Source organism: Dysidea avara, chromosome 12, assembly GCF_963678975.1.
Source record: "Dysidea avara chromosome 12, odDysAvar1.4, whole genome shotgun sequence".
NCBI lineage: Eukaryota > Metazoa > Porifera > Demospongiae > Dictyoceratida > Dysideidae > Dysidea > Dysidea avara.
In genome coordinates this window covers 4,135,063-4,157,135 of record NC_089283.1, presented here as the reverse complement: position 1 = coordinate 4,157,135, position 22,073 = coordinate 4,135,063, and the positions used below count along the sequence as shown (strand labels likewise).

Below are 22,073 nucleotides of genomic sequence, written 5' to 3'. Positions count from 1 at the left end.
TTGTAATAGGTGATGAAATAATCAGGCAACCTTACTGAGAACATTCAATAACACTTTAATTTTCAGTATATAGCATTTAGGAACTTACATAATTTCATTACCAATTCATGTGGACATGTCCAACCCCCTCAATGGGACACAAAAGAGGACAAAGGTAAGTCCATGATGCGTGAAGTCTTAGTGTACTTACTGTGCATGGTGTGCCAAAAGGCACCTGTCAGGCAGAAGCAATGTCTAACAGTGAAACAAAATCAAGCCAGTAGCCTTGTGCCCTTGCCCTTGCAATGTTCTTGTCTGAAGGTATCAGTCAAGCAGAAAATTTCACTGATCAAAATACCATGCTGCCAAGGCACCATGAAGATACATACTGTGAGGAACATTTTTTGCATGAAAGTGAAAGCCTCTGTGATTCCTAATAATACAGTACTGTATAATGATGATGCTGGCATGAAAGAATGAACCTTACTGTATAATAGCACCTCGCATCTGAACTGTATGCATGAAGGTAATAAGGAGAAAATGGTCACCTTATCAAAACTGGATGCAGATGATTTGTGACTTACTTGACTAGTGAGTTGCACTTAATCCAACAATGCCATTTAGCTATGTATTTCCAAAAAGTTTACTAGCTACTTGGATATTACAGATATGCATAACTACATGTGCCTCATGCCCATAACCACATTGTGTAGGTATGTTGGTTTGTTGCATGTGACAAGGTATGTGATGTGCATGTGATGTAAAGAAACAGTTACATGATCTTTGCTGTACACTATAATACCTACTGCTATACTGTTACCTGCTGTGATGACCTGCTACTTTATTAATTACAAAAAAATTGAACAATTCTAGGGTAATCAACACACAATTCAACTGCAGTGACTTGATAAGCCATACTGCTGTTATAACAAGTTCTTCACTTGGTGACTATCAGTCACAGGACCTAAATAACAATGTGAAAATGACACAAACAATTGTTTATAATTAATAATTTACCTTCTTCAACTTGAACGTTCATCTTATGGACATCCAACTTCTCTACTATAAGAGAGAACAAACAACATACAATTATTTCATAGAATCATAGCAACAATAATTCACAACAGCATTAGCAAAAGTGACTGAATTTGACAAAACAAGACTTCTACACACACACATCCAATTTTCTGACTTTAACTAGCTGTAACTTGACTACTCAGCAAGCTATTGGTCTAAACTTTGCACAATGTCCTTTCCATAGCATAGTACAATACCAGGTCAAAATTTGAAACTAATGGCGTACTCCTACATTGAGTTATGGTGCTTCAAAGTCATAAAAGTGGATGTGTGTGGAAGCCTTGTTTTGTCAAATTCGGTCACATTAATTATTTTAAAGACAAAACATGTTGGTTAAGAATGTAGATTGCTGGATTTACTTTAGCTACCATACTCAACACACAGTTCTACATTCTTTATCCTCTGGAATCAATATTATTAATTTTAAATTCACCCATAATAAATTAGCACTCTTACATATACTGTATTATCCATATAAAAGCTCTGGTTATGGACCCAGCATTTAGACTAACCTGGTGTTTATATAACTCTGGGAATTTGTATAAGTGTGTACCAGGCATAGGATAGCAATGGTTAAAATGGTTGTGGAGAGTGCTTATATACAGCTTCACCTGCACTGCAAACATTAAGTGAAACAAGTATATGTTCAGGTTAATCAGACTCTACAGTATACCACACAAATCTGGCATTTATTATAATTAAGTACAGCTCAGCAGTTAGCACCCCAATGTTTAAATGGGTCTAGGTATGTAATCAATATAATTATTGAGATGATGTACTCGCAGCTTCTTATTTTTGTGTTGCTGCTACTGTAAGGTGAATTTCAATATTTTCTTGCACTGTACTCACATCCGAATTTTGTGAATGTAATTTAATAGTGCATGCTTTTGTCTGACTCACATACATATGAAAACATACCATCAGCATCATTATAGTAAGCTTGTTGCATAATAAAAGGGTTTAGGTTAGGAAGCTGATATCGTTTTTCAAGACACCTTGGTATCCTATTAAAGCAATTATATAGTAATGGTCAACATTTTTACTTGTGATTTCAACTTACTGAGTCATGGTACCATTCATAATCCTGTCAGCTCCTTTGAACTCAAAGCAACACCTCAAGTTAGTCGTGGGCTGCGAACAACCAAACTTGAATGAGAACTTCATTGGATCAATTTTGTATTTGGGAGTATCTTTTTCCACACTTATCTACAGTATGTGCACATGTAACGATAATTATTTTGAAAAAATTATATGAAGCATACTTCAACCATATTGCTCGTTTGAATCACACTCCAACCAGATAAACAGTCACACTCACTAGAGCCACTACAAGGGAGTACACACTTCAGTTCGGTGCCATCACCATCAATCATCAACTCTGTCTCCAAAATTTCTGGATATGTTCCATTTTCCTCATAATACGCTTTTCTGTACATTGTATTAATCTATAAATGGCAATATAACAGACTAGTAATCCTTTACTATGCATGTATGTACCTTGAACACCTCAGTGGGAAGATTCTGTAAATAATAAACATCAACTCTAAAGCAGTTTGGTAGCTGTCCACGAGGCCAGAAAAGTTTGGCAAGATATCGTGCTGGAGGCATTTTAATTGTCTTTCCTTTTGGAGAGGTTTTTTTGTGATGTAGTTTGTGATTAGTTACAGTTTGAGGTGTACCAAGTGATTCAACACCTTCGGGAGCTTCATAATATTCATCATCAGAACCACACATCTCTTCTTCAGAGTTGCATTGAATCCCTTCCTCATCTAAGGCATACTCAGGACTGGCAGCAATGGCCACCATTACAGGCTTGTTTAGCTCAATGCATCCTTGTTCTTCATCGATATCAAAGTGATTAGGAGAATATCTAAATTTGTACCTGGGACCTTTGCAATCCTCACATGTTAGGAACCTCATCATGGAGTGATGTTGGGGACTAGTGAACACTGCTGAATGAGGTACTACCACTGCTATGTTTCTCTTCAACACCACATCACTCTCACTACCCAGCCACACTACTGCACTTCTTAGCTTACAATCTTTAGGTAGATCAAATGGTCCACTTGTTGTGGCTCCCATATGAACTGTAACCTTCTCACCATTATCAATAGCATTAGGAGGAACCACTATTGATACTTTGTGGACTGGAGACTGAAATGTTCCTCCTTTGTGGTCAAACTGTTTCGTTAGGGTGGGTCCAGTGAAGGAGACAGCAGGAGGTTGATTGATAGCAACAGACAAATGCTCTGAGATAATTTCTGCTATAAAAATAAGGTGGCATCAACCTAAGTACACACATAAAATTACAATACCTTGCAAAGGAAATGCATCCTTTCTCAAAGTAGAAACTGCCTTCATTTCTTTAGATGGTTTATCTAAAGAAAGTTTGATATGTAACTACTGACTACTGCTAACATTTACAGCTACTTACCATGCAAATTTAGAGAAGGAATCAAAGAGGCTTTTTGAGCCATATCAGTTGCAATATCTACAGATACACTTTTAGATCCTCCAAACAGGAGTAGTTCTAGTGTGGGAGTCACTACCACAGCAGAACAATGTTGACACTCTACAGCTTCACACATCTTCCTCCACGTGTCTGTTGTGTCCTTCATTAGAACACAAGTCACATCATCTTCACTACCACTAATACTGGCAATGATCATCGGTTGTCTGTTCACTTCTACTACACTGAATGGGAAGAGATCTCCTTCCAATCCTTCTACCAGTGTTTCTACTTCAGACCAAAGAGGTACAGTGCTTTCTGGCTTTTTAGTAGATGCTGTTATCAACTTGTTTGAATTGCACTTGAAAATTTTACCGTCTCCAATGATATAAACATCTTCATTAGCTACAGCACAGCAAAGTATGTTAAATGCACTTGGACATTGGTCATTAGACAGTGTAATCCATTCTTCTTTGGTGGTGTCAAAAATCTCCACCACATTCACAGCTTCTAATAAACTGGATCCTCCTTTAAAGGCATATCCTCCACACACGATCATCCACCTCTCACTGTAACAACACACACATGGCAGTATCCGAGGAGTTGGGACAGGTTCACTGAACTTCTTCCATTGCTCATCAGATCCTTCCTCACACAACACATACACATTCCCAGTCAGAGTGTTCCCTTCAGCTCCACCGACCAGTACACACTGACCATTCACATTGGCTACACCTCCCAACACTACTGGACTAGCTATGGAATCACACCTACACTTTGTTGTGTGGAAACAGAACACCTCATAACCTCTCTCCAAGGACTTCAAGTAAGAATCCAACTCTTCACCTTGAGGATTAATCTGCTGGTATCCTCCAGTTATGAACATTTTGTCTTTGATGATAGCAGCACTGGATCTAATAGATTTCACAGGCAGTGATACATAAGGGTACCAGTTAACATTATAGCAATATTGCAACAGACCCCCATCAAAATTATTATTTTCTAGCTGCTCAATGTGCTTAGTCTTTTCTTTAAGATTAACTTCTTGGTTCTTGATTTGTCTTTTCAACATTTTCTGAGTTTTGGCGGTATTCTTCAGTTCATTCTCCAATTTCTTCATCTTCTCTTCAGTGCTCTTCACCATATCAGACTTGTAGTGAGCTTCTTCTACTAGCAACTTACTGATATCCTCTTTTCCAATGTGTTGAGACTTGTACATTTCAACATCTTTAGTTAAATCATCAATCTGGCGACTGTACTGTACACGAAGCTGGTTCAACTCATCTGCATGCTCTTTTTTTAGAAGGTTCAGCTCATCATCTTTCCTTTTCAAAGACTCTTCTTTACTCTTAAGATCACTTTGCAGAACCCTTTGTAATTTATTATTAGTTTCCAACAGCTTGTTGAGAGTAGCACACTCTTCCTCTGAACATTTCAATTTCTCTTCTCTAAAGTAAAGTAATTCTTGCATTTCATTGAAAGACGATTCCAGGGTACTCAAACGGTATGATTTTTCCTCGAGCTGTTGTTTCTGCATACCATATTTCTTCTTTAAATCCATCATCTCACCTTGCACAGCAGCTACCTTTTTGTCTTGATGCTTAAAAGTGTTAGTATATTCCAATCGTTGTTGGTGTAGCTGATGGTGTTTCATCTCGTTTATTTGTTGTAATTCTAAAAGCTGCTGGTGTAACTTTGTACCTGGATCGGTTACCTTTTTTGTCACTTGAACAGGCTGAAAGACTTCTTTTTTTAGCCTCTTCTTGCTCTCTAGCTTTGATTCTTCATGTTTCTGGTACAATTCGGTATACTTTTCCCTGTAATTTTCCTTCAGTTCAACTGCTTTCTTTAACTCATGCTCCCTCTCCTCCAATTTCTTGTTTAACTGTGCAATTATCCCTTCATTCTTTGCGCACTGGCCAGTGACATTTTTAAGCTTCTTCCCACTTTCCAATTCCAACTGATTGTATTCTGTTTTGTACCTGTCTTCCTGCTTTGCATAGTTATCTTTAGCTATTGCTAATTCTTGCTTTAAATTATCTGCCATTTTTGTAACTTGCTGCAGCTGATTACTCAGTTCTGTTACTTTGTGCCTCACTTGGACTTTCTCTAGAGTTTCCTCTTTTACTTTAATTTCCAAACTATTAGCATCTTCCTGTAATTCTGCAAATTTTTCATCAGCTGCTTTGATTTCCTCCTGTTTTACCTTCACGTCTTCTCTCAACCTGTCCACCTGTACTGTATAAGTTGCAGTCAGTCGTTTGTTGATCTCATCTTGTATAGTTAGCTCCTTTTTCAAAGTTTCTTTCTCTTGTTTTGAGCTAAATTTAATCTGGTCCAGTGCAGACTGGGTATCTTGTAATTTCTGTTCTAATGCTGTGATGTTTTCATCCTTTTTGGTAAGATATTCTTCTTTTCTGTTTCTTTCTAAATTAAGCTCTTCTATTGTTTTTTCCTTCCTTTCCAACTTAGCTTCTGTGGTCTGAAGTGACCATAACAGCGATAGCTTATCTTGTTTGCATCGCGTAACTTCATTTTCTGACTCTTTTTCCAATTCCTTCATGTATTTCTCTAGCTCATCACAAATATAGGATGAAATTGGCCTACTGGAGGGTGCATCTTGCAAGCACTGGTAAGTAATTTGCTGTAGAAAAATGCTAACATCTTCCATTAGGTCAAGAAATCCTTTCCTTCTATCGGCTTCAGGAACTTTCACATATAAATTAGGATCATTTTTTGACTCTACCATCCGGTCAGTTGGGGTAGGAAATTGTTCAGTGACCACATGAATAACAGTACAACCAAACGAAAATATATCCAACTTGGAATCATATATTGGTTTGTGTTTTAATGTCTCAGGAGCGCTGTAAGCTACATTTCCTGGTGCAGTAGATAATCTTTGCCCTGCAAGTTTTTCCAAAGCCTTAGCCTGCCCAAGATCTGCTATTTTAGCTACCAAATTCTCAGTCAACAAGATGTTGTTAGCTGTCAAGTCACGATGAACCACTGGCTTCTTCTGACCATGCAGATATTGCAAACCACAAGCTACATCATAGAGGATGTGTGTCTTGATGAACAATGGTAGTTGGTTGGGCCGCTCTTCAAGTAAAACAAACAAGTTCTTCCACATTCTCTCCATAATTAAAATAGGTGGAGAAGATTTGTCCCTAAAGTAAACTCCTAAAAATTGCACAATACTGGGATGTTTTAGGGAGGCTAGAGTGTTAATCTCCTTGTAAAAAACTTCCAAGGATGCTGAACTGTTTTGATTATTGAAGAATGGATGCATCTCCTTGGCAACACATGATTTACCATCATACACTGCAGCATATACAGTCCCATATGCTCCTCTACCAATTTCATGAGGTGTAATGCTGAGATATTCAATGACGGAAAACTTAGCAGTATCCAACAGTTTAGGTTTATTTGAAGGCCAAGGCAAAAATGCCATTGCTGTAGTCTACACCTGTATTGATTAATCCTCATTAATGTGACCAAATTTCCAAAATCCAACAAGTTCATGCAAATATTTATGTAGAAAAAATCACATCATAATTAATGAATAAGTGGTTTAATATACTAGCCAACACCAGGATCACAATTACAGATTTTCAGATCATAATAATAAAATCAATTTGTGTCAAGAAACTTAAAACGATTTGTGTGTCACAATACAATACAGACATGCTCTAAGCATACTTTAAACATACTGTACTTATTGGCAGGCAGTTTTTGTCTAGTAGGAAACACTAATTTTTGCACCATACTACTACAAACAAATCAAAGTAAGCAGATTTATACTAGGCTAGCCTCTAGGGATGCCATGATAGTCATGACATAAAGCTCCATGATATGATATGACATAAACTACTTTATGTTGTGACATAAATATCTCCTAATAATGCACACTTTTCCATTCATTTTGATCAAATTTGGTGCATTTAATATGAGAAAAATTGACAAATAAGTATGAGCAATGTTGGTTGTTGATGTCATAGTTAATATTGCTGATGTTTAAGTTAATATTTTCGCATGTTTGAATCAAAATAGCCATACAGTTTCATAAGTAACGGCTTCAGTTGTGAAACTTAAAGTATTACTTATGTCGTTATATATGACATGTCATGACATAAACCTCTATGACATGTGACATAAAAATTTCTATGTTGTGGCCTCCCTATTAGCCTCACATATTACTTTTTACATGTAGGGCTGTGTAATGGACAGAACCTAAGTGAAATGGCTACTGTAGCATTGCAACAATAGCCTCATACATCTGGCTGTGTTCCTTCCTTGTTATAGAAGTACTCTAATGCTGAAATATGTAAACAACTGTATACTGCACCAGTTTGACCTCACCCAAAAACAATGACACACACATTTTGATGATAGAAAGTTAACTAGACTATAGAGGGTATATATCCATTTGGCATCACACCAATATTTTCTGTATAATCACAAGTTGGCTTCATAACTTCTATTAAAGCTATTGAATTTTATTTTATCACCTCTTAGCTACTACATTAAAAATGATCAAAATGCTGTAATTAAGTAGTCGAAGTTAACTACTCTAATAACACAACTTTTGCCCTGTAGTATTTAAAGCATTAGATTTACTGTGTTTGTTAACTAAAAGTATCCTAAAATCTAATCTCACAGCTTCTAAAATCTCAAAAATTTCTGTCCTTGCCTCATCATCAAATTTCTGAACTCTGTTATAAAAATTCTAGATCCACCATAGAAATCCTTTGCCATACTGCTGAAGACAGTTTGGCTCAGTAAGAATAGCAAAATCTATCATGTTATTGGCTATGTATACCATATGAAATTTCAAGCTTCGTACAGTTTGTAGAATTTCTTCTCTTGTATAGCTGCACCTTGTGTTGGGCTTCATTCTCAACCACATGCACTTATTGTAGGATACTTTTCTAAATAGAGCACATGTAGCATCATATGTTATATGTTGATTGCTTAATGATGTTGAGTAATTCATGCATGGCACTGCGAGCTACTACATAACCATAGATAGTATTGACTTTTAAAGACTATATTACTATTCTAATCCACCAAGAGGTTCCCTGGTGCCAGCAAGAGGCACCCAGAAAGGATATGTGTTACTTTTCACAGTATTGTTTTTGCCACCATTTTATCCCCAGTAGATCTTGTCACTTTGATCAATTATACTGGACCCGTCCACACATCAGCAGAAGTATGGCAGGATACATCTTCCGTCAAGGAGATCTCCTAAAGTTGGACCTACAGGTGGACCGTAGATCCGATTTTGCAGCATGGAAGCTACAGTGGGACTACTATCACAGCTTGTCTGGACTCGCTGACCAAATAACAGCCAAACAGGTACAAGCACTCACCTTATACTTTTCTCATGACACTCTGTCTGTCGTTCAAAACCTTGGCTTAACTGAAGAAGAGAGAGAACAAGTGTTGACTCCATAATTAGCGCTATCAGACGATACATAGATGGCCATGTTAATGAAACTGTAGAGTGAAGGAATTTCCACAGATGTACACAACAAGCTGGCAAATTGTTTGATGATTTCCTCATATCCTTACATGAGTTGGTGAAAACATGCAATTTCTGCTCTGATGCCTGTACTCAGAAAAACTTCTGGGACCAAATTATTGAAGGCCTATTAGATGCAGATATAGTTGAGGATCTCTTGCAAGAGACTGACCTTACATTAGCTAAGGCTGTACACAAATTCCAAGCACAGGAGGCTACAAAGAAACAGCATGCTAAGTTGCACAGTCTTAACCTAAAATCAATAGTGGCACTTCAATAACTGCAGAACATAAAACCTCATCCATTAACATCTACATGTCAAGGATGTGGTGCTGTATCCCACCCAGGTGGCCAAACCCAATGCCCAGCCTACAGCCAGATTTGCTTCAACTGTCAGAAAGTTAGCCATTTTGCCAAAGTCTGCCGGAGTAGGCCATCTAGGCAATGGGTTCTTCTCCCTAGTGCAGAACAACATACCCCACATGCAGGACAGTGTAGTATTTCCACAGCCACTGACAATCCAACTCACCCTGCACTAGACAACATTTAACATGTAGCCCCCTCTGACCCAGCACCATTAATCAATCTAGACTGCTAAAGGCTCCTGCAACACCAAAGCCCTTCCTGACTCTGCTGCTGACATCTCAACAGCTGGAAAAATGATTGTGTCTACCCTTAATGAACAAGTTAACTCTCTCTTGCCTTCCATAGTGATCCCAAATCAGTCAGTGAAGCTATGTAAGATATACATATACGATGTTACCATTAGGAAGAGAGCCTGTCATGTTCCGGCTTGGTAGTACAGTATACCACGATGACCTACACTTATACCCTGACATTCATGGCACCATTCTCTCCTGGAAGGCATGTAAAGCTCTTTGAATATTACCTCCATGTTACCCAAACCCACTTAATTCAGGCCTCACAAGAAATACATTACAGTAATTATGCAGCTTGCACTTCTTGCAATCATGCGAGTGGCAACAGTGGTTGCACATGCACGTGCTCAGCAGTTTCAGAACTTCCTGCATGGTTTCAACATTTTTACAACTTGTGCAGTGGTTTCAGTCATTTGTGTGAGTGGCTGCATGCACATGTGTGATTTATAGGCGATTTATTTGGAACTACCATATTTTTCCAAGATTTTGCGGTATGTGAAGAGCCATGCGCTAACAATGCATGTATCTGGCAAGGTAAGTCAGTGCTGAATCAGTTTCATATTATGCTGTTAAGTATGATAAATGAACAGTAGAAGACTGCCACAAGTTATTGAAAGTACAGTATTAGTATCTGTACGGCATAACCACACGGTTTAACTCCAAATTTTGTAGGCCGTTACTATTGCCACCGGTGAACCAAAAAAAAAAACTTAGACAAAAAAAGGTACTGTAAAATGAAAAAAAAAGGTTGGGTTAAAGCGGATCCCTGACCCCAGACCCTCCACGCTTGAGTGATGGGGCCTACCACTTAGCCACTGCTTCCAGCTACCACCTTCCTTTGTTTTCTACATTATAAATACAACTATAGTAGCAAACCACAAGGGTGTACTATATTATTAAAGAAGAAGGAACCAAAGCTGAACCTGAACCTAACCCTAACGTTAACATACATTTTGCATCCCCTAAAGTCGAATGCTCGGGGCAACTACTAGACATGTGCCCTAAAGCTGAATGCTCAGGGCACTACTAGACGTGTGCCCTAAAGTCGAATGCTTGGGGCATACCACTAATAGCTGATAGGTGGCTCTTACATATATAGACACTCCGAATTTTGTAACTCATATGTGTGCGCATTAGCACGTGGCACTTTGTACCCCTCAAGATCTTGGAAAAATACAGTACAATGGTGGTAGGCACCCAAATCAGGCCCCAGGCTGCTGTACACCAGCGTTGAAACCGGGTCGGGTCATCCGGGTCATCCGGGTCACATTTTCTCCGGGTCATCCGGGTCTGACCCGGATTGGATCACGTGAGAAACGAAATTGTTCGTTTGACGACGTGGAACTTATAAACGCTATCGCGTAGCTCTTTCGTGAGCCACGCCCACTTATCGCATTACCAACATATGCTCAGCCACGCCTATTTGTTAGTAAGTGCAGTATGTAGCACGAAACTGAGGGTATCTATGGTGAGGGGTAGCTATTGTCAGTAGGTGAAGACCTTTTTTTTTTTTTTTTTTTTTTTTGGTCTTCAACCTACAGCTAGGCTGAAGTTGCAATATTTACTCAACACGAATCAAACGCTCAAAATGTAGACTCGTTCGCTCACCCGAGACTAGCCGAAACACGTCTCGGCTTTAATTAATCCGGGTCAATCCGGGTCACATCCGGGTCTGACCCGGATTGCTATCCGGGTCAGTGGGTCATCCGGGTCAGCAGTAGTGACCCGGTTTCAACGTTGCTGTACACACAACGATTTTCAGAGATGGCAGAAGTTATTTCACTCCAAGAACAGCTAATTATAGCACTCAGTGCCAGCATGTGCAACCACATTACGCTTTCGTACAAAATTGCAAGAAGTGCTGTCGAAACCTTGCCGTTTTACATATACCCATTCCTAAACCTTTAAACTGCCACTGAATTGGCACAACACTAAAAATCTCGTAACTGCATTGCAGTGATCACAGTAATCTGGCGCAGATGCCCTTTCGTTTGCTGCAAGCGAAGGGGCGGCCGCACCAGACTATGATGCTTGTAATATCTGGAATAACTTACCTAATCACATCAAAGAAACTACCTCTATTGAACAATTTAATCAAAGTAATCAATTGTAATTGCGTAAGTGTTCCCCCCGGTGGGCCGGTGTAAAGTCTTCGCTTGCGAAGTTGACGCAGTAAATAAATAAATGATCATGGCACCTCGCACGGTAGCTACGTAACTAGTCTTTTTAGTATGCGATTTATTGCTAAAGCGACAAGCGGATTGCAGGGCGTGTTCCTTGTGTAACGCGAGCAAACGCGACTTTCCGTTTTACGCATGATTACAATGTTGGGCAAGAAGTCAACAAAAAAACCATTTTTTAAAATAGTTTGACAAACGTTTTTGATTCTTCAAAGGTACAAGGTGAGTTAAAATCATCCAATCTATCATTCTAAGTAGTAGCAAAGTCTTACAAAGAATGTTTTCAGCGAGTTTTATCGCTTTCCAAAAACCCGAGATTGAGAGAAAATCATCTTCTCGTTCAGCCTTCACCTTACACGCTGGATATGTTATAGCTCGAACCTTTCTCTATAACATACTTTCTGCTCTGAAGGCTGGCTAACTCCTGCTAGCTAAAGTTAACCGAAACGTTCATTTTCTCCATTAGCCGTAATACATTTTTGACTTAGCGAACTCGGAAAGTATGTGGAAAATTTACGGTGAAACGACCACGCCTTAAAAGGCAACCCGTCTATAAGTGATTCGCTCTGCAGGAAAATAAGTCGCCACGTATCGATGCATGCACGCTGCAATAAGCTATGGTCTGCCGCGCAGCTGGCTTAATTATAAACCCTCTGGTTATACGCCACGCTATACTGCGGTTTTCTAAGTTCTTGCAATGCAAAGCGTCATGCGCTATACAAGCATGTATGTGCGCAGTTGTTCAACAGTGGATTTTCAGTGACAACTACTGACTGACAGGACTTCAAGCATGCCTACGCATACAACTCGACAGCCACAGAATATTACAGGTGTATTTAAAGAACTGCGCATACTGACACAATATTAGCGCATGACGCTTTGCATTGCAAGGACTTGGAAAACCGCAGTAGCAATAAGGTTACTGAATGGTGCTACAATGTGCAAACTAAGACTTATTGCGCATGCGCTGAATTAAATGTGGGAAGCTTGCAGACTAGAACCTATAGAAATCAATGACTTAGAGAAGCGAGCTGTGATTATAAGGTGTCGTAGCTATAGTGATACACAATCGCTGTATAGTTTATAGCTAGCTAACTCACGTTATTCCTACGTAGCTTCGATTTCTCGCAACTGCTTCAAGACGATATGGATCACAGTATAGCTCGCTACAATCTCCGGGACTCTGCCACTGGAAATCTCCACTGAACTGCCACACAGGAGCCCTTCGGAGTTGGGCCAATGAGTGGTAAATTTCGGTGACACAACTGTTTACCAATCTATTGGATAAATGCTAACGAAACTGGTATTACCATAGATTATATAAGGAATATATAATCTATGGTATTACCAACCGCACCTTAGGTGTTTACACCGTAAAGCTACACTTGGCATATACCCCGCCGCGCATTACATCACTCGCTCAATTCCCCAAGATAATCCCCTCACCACAATCCAAACAATTGTGGCCGTGGGTGGTAAGTATGAATATCAATGGTTTTAACCAAACTTCGTCAGCACTTTATCGGCTACGTAGCTACCTACCATACATTATGTTATATTACCATATAGCTAGAGCTTCATGCATTATCTATGTTTATACCATGCTTCATGACAAACTCCTGCTGCAAGCTTAGCTATAGCTACTGCATAGCTAGTTGAAAGTCCCTACCAGCTCTCTGACATAACAATCTTGTTACACAACCTACATTCACCCCATATACTAGAGTGATTGATTAATTTAGAATTTTACCTCAAACCAGTAAGGTTGCTAACTCAATGGATCACTCTGCATGTGAAAGGATATGCAGATGACGTAACGCTGATTTCTATACTAATATTGACACCCATTCTTATGTGTTACAAGAAATTAATAAAAGGGCAGCAGACTTGGACCTGATGTTAAAGCCATCTAAATGTGTCTCATTTCTTTTTAATGGTGCTAAACACCCATCTCAAGGTATCCCTTTGTCCAATGGAACAACTATAAGGCAGTTGCAAATAGAAAGGTTTTTTCCTTCTTAACTGCTGTGCGGAATTATTATCTGCTACAGACTCTCTCCCAATTCATGGAGAGTACAAGTTGTGGGTCTATAGGAATTACATAATTTCATTATTGAGGTTTCATTTATATGTGAATGCCATCACCAATCACACAATCAAAAAGCTTGAATCTACAGTTACACGTTACCTTAAGAAGTGGTTACAACTCCCAAGGAATGCCACTAGGGTGATTTTATATTACCCTGGTATTTACTGCCCCAGTGTTTCCCACGTATCTAGGGAAGCAAAGCTTAGTTTACTTTTATGTGTTTCTACTACTTCCGATTCCAGACTGCAGGAACTGGGCTTGCATCTCCATCTTGGCAATGTTCTTCTACAGTTCCAGTCACAAGACTATTCCATCCTGTCTGCTGCGCGAAGTCATCTCTCTTCCTTGCCATTGGCTTGGTTCTATTATAAAACAGCCAAAGCTCAGTTAGCCAAGACAGTTAGCCAAGACAGTTACTTCAGATTGTGAAACTCACCTTAATCATCTCAGTGTACAATGTAAATTTCTAGATTCAGCAAGATTGGATACTTCTTGCAGAACATGAACAAGCTCTTAAGTGGGTTTCACCCTGGACAGCTATCCTTTTTGTTGAGGGCTTCCTCAGACACACTGCCCGCTGCAGTCAACTTACATCATTGGCACATACAGAGTAATACCAAATGTACCTTGCATGACTCGATCCGGCCAACTAAAGCCCATATTCTAGGTAGCTGCCCAGTGGCACTATCTCAACAGAGGTACACTTACCGTCGCAATCAAGTTTTGCATATTTTGGTCTCCAAGTTGACAACCCTTTTTGCTGATCACCAAGATGTCAGGATGTATGCTGACTTAAATGGTTTTCGCTTTACCACAGGAAACCATTCCTTCAACAGTATTGATCACACCTTATCATCCTGATCTCATTCTCTATAATTTCCATTCTTCTTTGATGGGTATTATTGAATTAACCTGCCTTCTTGACTCATGACAACACCTTGAGTCTGCTCTGCACTGTTGAAAGCAACAAAAGCCTGAATATTTGCAGCTGCTTGCAGAGTTGGACCGTTTGAATATCGCTAATTATTATAGTACTGTGGAAGTTAGTGTCTTGGGTCACTACCTTCCTGATTCAGTCAATGCACTTAAAGATGTAGTTTTTTCATGGATCAAGATTTATTGTTTTCAAAAGCCAGTGTTAGAGCTGTTTTGAATGAAATGGCTGGGGCATCAATTTCTGCATCTCAGAAGATCTTTTTTGGGAGGAACTGTAAAGAATGGACTATCAACCCAGACTGATTGAACTAGGTTTTGTAGTTACCTTATAGGGCATTTTCTTGTTGTATGTATGTATGTATGTATGTATGTATGTATGCATGTAGTTACACTTTTTTTTTCTTGCCATGCCCACAACTGACTACTGTGTAGATCAAATCTGTGATCACATGTTAGTCTGAGGATTTGTGTTGTACACATTCATCATAATCACTCTTACTATAATATGCATGCTGTTCTCCCCATCTAGTTGGAGATATAAACAGAACTGAAATGGTCCAACGTTGCTCTACAAGGTTTGTGCATATACAATTATCTGAACAGCTAGAGTCACTACAATATTAAACCATGCACCTGAACTGGCCAACTCTCAAGCTCAGAAGAATTAAAACTATGTTTTACAAATCATATTATCACATGCATGACCATCCGTGATGATTTTACCAATGCTGTTATCTTCAACCACCCAAGGTCATAGCATGACAGCTGGCAAATGCATATCAGTCTGCACTCCTTCTTCCTATCCCAGCACCATCAGAATATGGAACTCCCTCTCAGAAGAAAATGTTAGCTCACCAGACTTCAATCATTCTATACACTTTGGTTAGAAATTCATGCATAAATGTATTCAATTTTATCTGTACATGTACGCTATACTCAATTCTGAGTCCTGAAATAAATAAATTCTTCTAGCCCAATTTAGTTGACTAAATAGATTGACTCTAAAAGTATATTATATACAATATGTCCTTTACTAGAATATTATATATGTGCATGCGCATAGAATTCAAAAAGCAGTGTATAGTGTAGCATTAGTGCAAGACATGTACAATGCATGAGGATGGCTTGTGGCAGATGAAAGAGTTTGACCTGGCAAAGCATATTATCTCACTAGGAGGAGGCCTCACAAACAATTCAATTGTAGGTAGTTATAATTTATGCTAGCAGCTTTGAGCTGAAGTTAATATCCATGCACACTTCTTGCCTAGGCTCCTATAGGCTAGTGGTAAACACCTCGTACAGACTCTGCCTTATTATCTTATTATGAACTCTTGCTTTGATAGCTTATAGATTATGATGCAGGATTATGATGCAGGAGGTATTCATTAGTGGTGGGTAATATCTCATATTGTAAGTGATAGTTGTCTAGACAAAGTAATTAAATAGAAACATTAAAGGCCCCAATACACTCCCCCTGTACTGTACCCTGTGTGTGATTCCAGACTTCTCAGGAAAGCTTGCTTGATACATGGTTTTCTGATGTCACTTGTTGGTTTTGTTACGTAGTTAACCATTGCTCCATCCAGTGGCTAAAAGAATAACTAACCCTAATCGGAGACCAGGGGAGGTATTTGAAGTAAGCACTTTTTGTGCTATATATTACCATGGAAAGGACTTGTGTGACAAAGTCCTAGTAAAAAGGGAAACTGTATACTAGTGGGGTCTGGAGCATACTCAAAAAAATTTGAAACGAAAGTGCACTATTGAATCTGGAAGCTGATATCTGGAAGTAATTAAAGAAAATAGGGACAAACTTTAAAATAAGTGCTATGTATATAATTACATACATGCAAGCCTTATTCATTGGCTTTTAAGGCAATTTATTTTATAAGATGACTTTAATAATGGTGATAAACTGTGAAAAAAGTAGCTATAGATTGCAAGGTAACTTTTAATCAGATAGTAAATGCATTACAAAAGAGAAAATTATTGAATAATACAGTGGAACCTCAGTTATCCGAATCCCTTGGGACCAGAGGTGGTCCAAAGTCTGTATCTCTGAAACTGCGTATAAATAACATAATCAATTTTTTTTTAAAATATCAGTACTTTCAAATACCTTAATAGAACAGTCTCTGCTCTAATAGAGCAGTCATTTCCGTAATTCGGTTAACCGAGAATCCAGATAAATGGGGTCCGGATAGCTGAGGTTCCACTGTAACTATCTCAAAGTTCGATCTTTAGGTACTTTTAGTCAAATTGTAATAGTAGACTGTAAAAACAATTTAAACATGTACATACATAAATATTTTATATATATTATGTAACCTTGACTTTATACAATTTTTACAACTAGAACTCCATTGCTATTTACAACTATATAGCCCAAAGTTGCTTACAACTACCTTTTTGGCCACAACTATCCCCCTTTTAACACTTCCTGCAAAACACCACACTCAGTGGACTAGAAGCAGCATTATATTCATTAATGGCTTGTGTTAGGCCTCCCCTATCAACGCCATTGATCCCAGTGTTCACATGAACATTCTTCCTTAGCATCATCAGATTCTGCCTCTGTAATATTTGTCCACATTTCAAAAAAATTATATAAATAGGCACCATAGACAGATTGCCTATTGCTTTGCTAACTCTTCAATTCCTAAATCTATTGTGAAGAGGAATACATATATGTGACAAGGTATAACTGGTAACACTTTATTTCTGTATCTTTTTCTACACATAAACTTTTTAAGGAAGTATAATTGTAGTAAATTAAGGCATCATGGATATAGCTATAATATGTTGCTTGGTATATATGGCATCTGCAGATAAATAACTACTCTGGAACTGCATCTATGATATATCAATATAATAGGTACTACTACATGAAATTGGAAGAATCAGTCTGTCTCAAAATTGTATCTAGGCCTGTATGCTTGCTTCTGTGCATGCAATCATCTATAGTTCAGTTGCTTATACTGTTTGACATGCATGTGTGTAAGGAAAAATACTAAAGTAATGGTATTGTTCCAAGTCTTACAGATATCTATTCATCTGTTTCATCATTTGTCATCCTTTTCTGCTGGGGTAATAAAACAATTTTACAGCATGTGTACAAACAATTACTACATTACTTGTAGTCAGATTAAAGACACCTTTCTCCACAATGAAAGGGACAGCAGAATTGTGGGTGTTACCATATCTTCTTTGAAGACAAGGTGGCACTCTAAGAAATGATGATAACTAGCTGTACTAAGTTCTTTTCACTTACTGATCTATACTGCTTTTCGACAGTCGTTCACCTCCTGGAAATGCAAAACAGCAAGTCAGATAAGCTTTAGGTTCATGACAAGTGAACTTGAAGGAACATTTCCCTGGATTAGTTTCGTACTGAGGATAACTTTCCGTCTCTGCGTGTATCTGTATAAAGGGTGCACACATATACTCACAATTAATCCTCTTGCATGTACTAGGTCACAACATACTTCACTGATGTCATTCATTTGAGTCACACTCCAACCAGATAAACAGTCACACTCACTAGAGCCACTACAAGGGAGTACACACTTCAGTTCAGTACCATCACCATCAATCATAAACTCTGTCTCCACAATTTCTGGATATGCTCCATTATCTTCATAGTAAGCTTTTCTGTACAGTGTGTTCACCTGTGTAATATAATTGAATACCATTGTACATAGCTCATTTTCATCAGTTACCTTGTACAATTCTGTAGGGATGCTTTGCAAATAAAATATATCAGCTCTAAAGCTATTTGGTAATGGTCCATGAGGCCACAACAATTTGGCAGCATATCGAGCTGGAGGAATTTTAGGCGTTTCTTTCACTGTAAACTTTTCATGGTGATGCACTCTGTGACCTGATGCAGATTTAGCTCCATGAGGTGTACTAACATCTTCTGAAGCTTCGTAAAATTCATCCTCTGACTCAGCATCTTTTGTGGACATAATCTGAATCTCTTTATAGTTAGAACTAGCAGCAACTGCCATCAATGCAGATTTATTTAGCTTGAACCATATACATCCTTGGTTGTTGTCCATTTCAAAGTGGTCCACCGACTGGTTGAACTTATACCTGGGACCTTCACAATCCTCACATGTTAGGAACCTCATCATGGAGTGATGTTGGGTACCAGTGAACACTGCTGAATGAGGTACTACCACTGCTATGCTTCTCTTCAACACCACATCACTCCCACTACCCAGCCACACTATTGCACTTCTTAACTTACAATCTTCAGGTAGATCAAATGGTCCACTTGTTGTGGCTCTCATGTGCACTGTAACCTTCTCACCATCATCAATAGCATTAGGAGGAACCACTATTGATATTTTGTGGACTGGAGACTGAAATGTTCCTCCTTTGTGGTCAAACTGTTTAGTGTGGATGGGTCCGGTGAAGGAAATAGCAGGAGGTTGAGTAACAGTGTCAGATTCCAATGTATTTTCTGTTAGCATAAAAAATCAATAAATGTTAATAGCTACAACCATTTATATAAAAAAAAAACAACAACTATACCTTGTGCATTAAGTACCTCCTTCCTTAAACTGCTTGTTTTTTGCACTGGCAGATTTTCTGTTGGAATAAGATGTACCACATTATTGCAATAACAAATTTAGAATTGGTGCTTACTCACCACGTAAAGTTTCAACTAAGCTTCCTTTCTGAGATGTGTCAACTGCAATGTTTGAAGTCACTTTCTCAGATCCTCCAAATAGGAGTAGTTCTAGTGTGGGAGTCACTACCACAGCTGAACAATGTTGACACTCTACAGCTTCACTCATCTTCTTCCATGTGTCTGTTGTGTCCTTCATTAGAACACAAGTCACATCATCTTCACTATCACTAAAGCTGGCAATAATCACTGGCTCTTCACCCGCTTCTACTACACTGAATGGATGGAGATTCTTGCCCATCTGTAATTCTGCCATAGTCCAGAGTAGCACACTATTATCTGAGTGCTTCATAACAGCCATTATCAACTTCCCTATATTGCTACTTAAAATTTTAGCATCTCCTATGACATAGATATCATCTCCTGCCACAGCACAGCAAATCACATTTGATACATTTGGACATTGTTCTTCAGATAGTTTGTACCATTCTCCACTTGTGGTGTCAAGAATCTCCACCACATTCACTGCTTCAAATAAATTGGATCCTTCTTTACAGGTAAATCCTCCACACACGATCATCCACCTATCACCATAACTACACACACATGACAGTATCCGAGGAGTTGGGACAGGTTCACTGAACTTCTTCCATTGTTCATCTGATCCTTCCTCACACAACACATACACATTCCCAGTCAGAGTGTTCCCTTCAGCTCCACTGACCAGTACACACTGACCATTTACACTGGCTACACCTCCCAACACTACTGGACTAGCTATAGAAGCACACCTACACTTTCCTGTGTGGAAACAGAACACTTCGTTGCCACTTTCTATCGACTTTAAGTAGGAATCTAAATCTTTTCCATTAGGAGCTACAAGCTGGTATCCTCCAGTTATGAATATTTTGTCTTTAACAACAGTAGCACTAGATGCAATTCTTTTTACAGGCAGTGACAGGTAAGGATGCCAGTGAGCATCAAATTTGAACTGATCAGAAGACTTAACTAAGTTATATTTTTTAGCACTTTTAATGTTTTCTTGAATATTTTGCTCCTGATATTTAATTTGTCTTTTCAGTTCATTCTGAAGCTTTTCTGAAAGTTGAAGTTCATTTTGCAATGTCTTAATTTTATTTTCAGCGATCTTTATAAGGTCAGACTTGTGCTTGGTTTCCTGGTTTAGTAATTCAATATCTTCTTTTTGTTTAATCGCTTGAAACTCATCTATTTTATGATCATTTCTTAAATCCTCAATTTCTCTTGAGTGTTGCTCCTGTAGATTCTTCATTTCATCTGCATGTTCTTTTTTCAGTTGGTGCAGTTCAGATGCCTTACTTTTTAATGACTCCTCCTTAACTTCAAGTTCTCCTTGAAGGTTTCTATACAACTTATCATTGTTTTTAATAGCTGCATTGAGAGTTGCATTGACTTCTTCAAGTTCTTTTAGTTTCTTCTCTATTGAATGAGATACTTCTTTGGTTTCATTAAGAGAAAATTCCAGTGTACTCAAACGACCAGATTTGTCATCAAGTTGTTGCTTTTGATTAATAAACTTTTTCTTTAAGTCAATATACAACTGATGTTGATTTTGTAACTTCTGATGCTCTTTCTCATACACGAATTGAATTTCTGAAAGTTCTCGAAATAAACGGGATTCTGCAGAAGTTCTTTTAATCTCGTTTTGGTTTGACTGAATGAATACTTCTTCCTGTTGCATTCTAAATTTTTCTTGCAAAAATTTATATTTTTGCTGAATTTCATTTAATTGTAGCCTAAGATTCTCCTCATTCTCACTTTGTTTTGATTGCTTTGCAACCAGATTGTCATTCTCTATTTTATAAGCATCAGCATGTTCAGTTACCAGCTGCAAATTAGTTTCCATTTTGTTACTTTGCACCTTAAACTCATCCCTTTCCTTCATCAGACTTTCATTACTTAAGGTTAGTGTATTATTTGCTTCTTTGTATGTCTGTATGGTTTTACTAACCTTCTGCAGTTCACCTTCTAAACTTTCACTCCTTTGCTTTTCTTGAAATACTTTTTTCCTTTCACCTTTCACTTTTGTTTCTAAATCCTGGATTTCTTTTCCCATTTCATCACACTTCTGGGAAGTTACATTTATTTCCTGTTGTTTCAGCTTTATTTCTTCCCTCAACCTTTTAACTTCATTTTGACATGTAGTAGCAAGTTCCTTTTTAATCTGTTCCTGCTTGATAAGTTGCTTTTGCAAAGATTCATTTTCAAGTTCTACAGTCTGTTTTTCTTTACTAAATTTTTTAATTAAGTTTTCTTTTTCCTGCACTAGTTCTTTGCTTTCATCTAATTCATTTTGTATAGACTCATTTTCAAGCACAATTTGTTGCCTCTCTTCTTCAGTTTTCTCCAGCATTTGTAGTAATGACAGCTTATCTAGTTTATAATGGTTAACTGCAACAGTTGATTCTTTCTCAAGTTGCTCTAGGTAGCCTCTCAGTTCATTACAAATGTAAGATGCAGTTGGCCTTTCTATAGGATTGTCCTGTAAGCATTGCATTGCAATTTGTC

General features: G+C 38.3%; 2 protein-coding genes across 5 annotated transcripts in view; both read right to left on the bottom strand.

Moving 5' to 3' along the window:
• Positions 1-795: 795 nt before the first annotated feature.
• Positions 796-13,230, bottom strand: LOC136240138 (uncharacterized). 2 transcript variants are annotated; one of them, XM_066031020.1, is made up of 9 exons: positions 12,966-13,230; positions 3,491-6,971; positions 3,372-3,434; positions 2,554-3,320; positions 2,319-2,501; positions 2,117-2,262; positions 1,975-2,060; positions 997-1,041; positions 796-943 (listed from the first exon to the last, which is right to left on the bottom strand). In XM_066031020.1, exons 2-9 carry the CDS (start codon positions 6,954-6,956, stop codon positions 903-905), a joined length of 4,797 nt encoding a protein of 1,598 aa, XP_065887092.1. In that variant the 5' UTR covers positions 6,957-6,971; positions 12,966-13,230; the 3' UTR covers positions 796-902. The 2 variants fall into 2 exon arrangements, with proteins under 2 accessions (XP_065887092.1, XP_065887093.1); XM_066031021.1 differs by having other exon boundaries at positions 2,554-3,317.
• Positions 13,231-16,822: 3,592 nt separating this feature from the next.
• Positions 16,823-22,073, bottom strand: part of LOC136240144 (uncharacterized) — a 12,409-nt gene continuing 7,158 nt past the window's right edge. The window contains exons 2-10 of one of the 3 annotated variants that reach the window (XM_066031030.1): positions 19,548-22,073; positions 19,430-19,486; positions 18,610-19,358; positions 18,376-18,558; positions 18,162-18,310; positions 18,025-18,116; positions 17,296-17,972; positions 17,010-17,162; positions 16,823-16,954 (exon numbers count right to left, since the gene is read on the bottom strand). The exon at positions 19,548-22,073 is cut by the window's right edge and continues 863 nt beyond it. In XM_066031030.1, the coding sequence (XP_065887102.1) occupies positions 17,953-17,972; positions 18,025-18,116; positions 18,162-18,310; positions 18,376-18,558; positions 18,610-19,358; positions 19,430-19,486; positions 19,548-22,073 (3,776 nt within the window). In that variant the 3' untranslated portion in view covers positions 16,823-16,954; positions 17,010-17,162; positions 17,296-17,952. Of the gene's footprint in view, positions 16,955-17,009; positions 17,973-18,024; positions 18,117-18,161; positions 18,311-18,375; positions 18,559-18,609; positions 19,359-19,429; positions 19,487-19,547 lie in introns of all 3 variants that reach the window. The other 2 variants (XM_066031029.1, XM_066031031.1) reach the window with 2 other exon arrangements.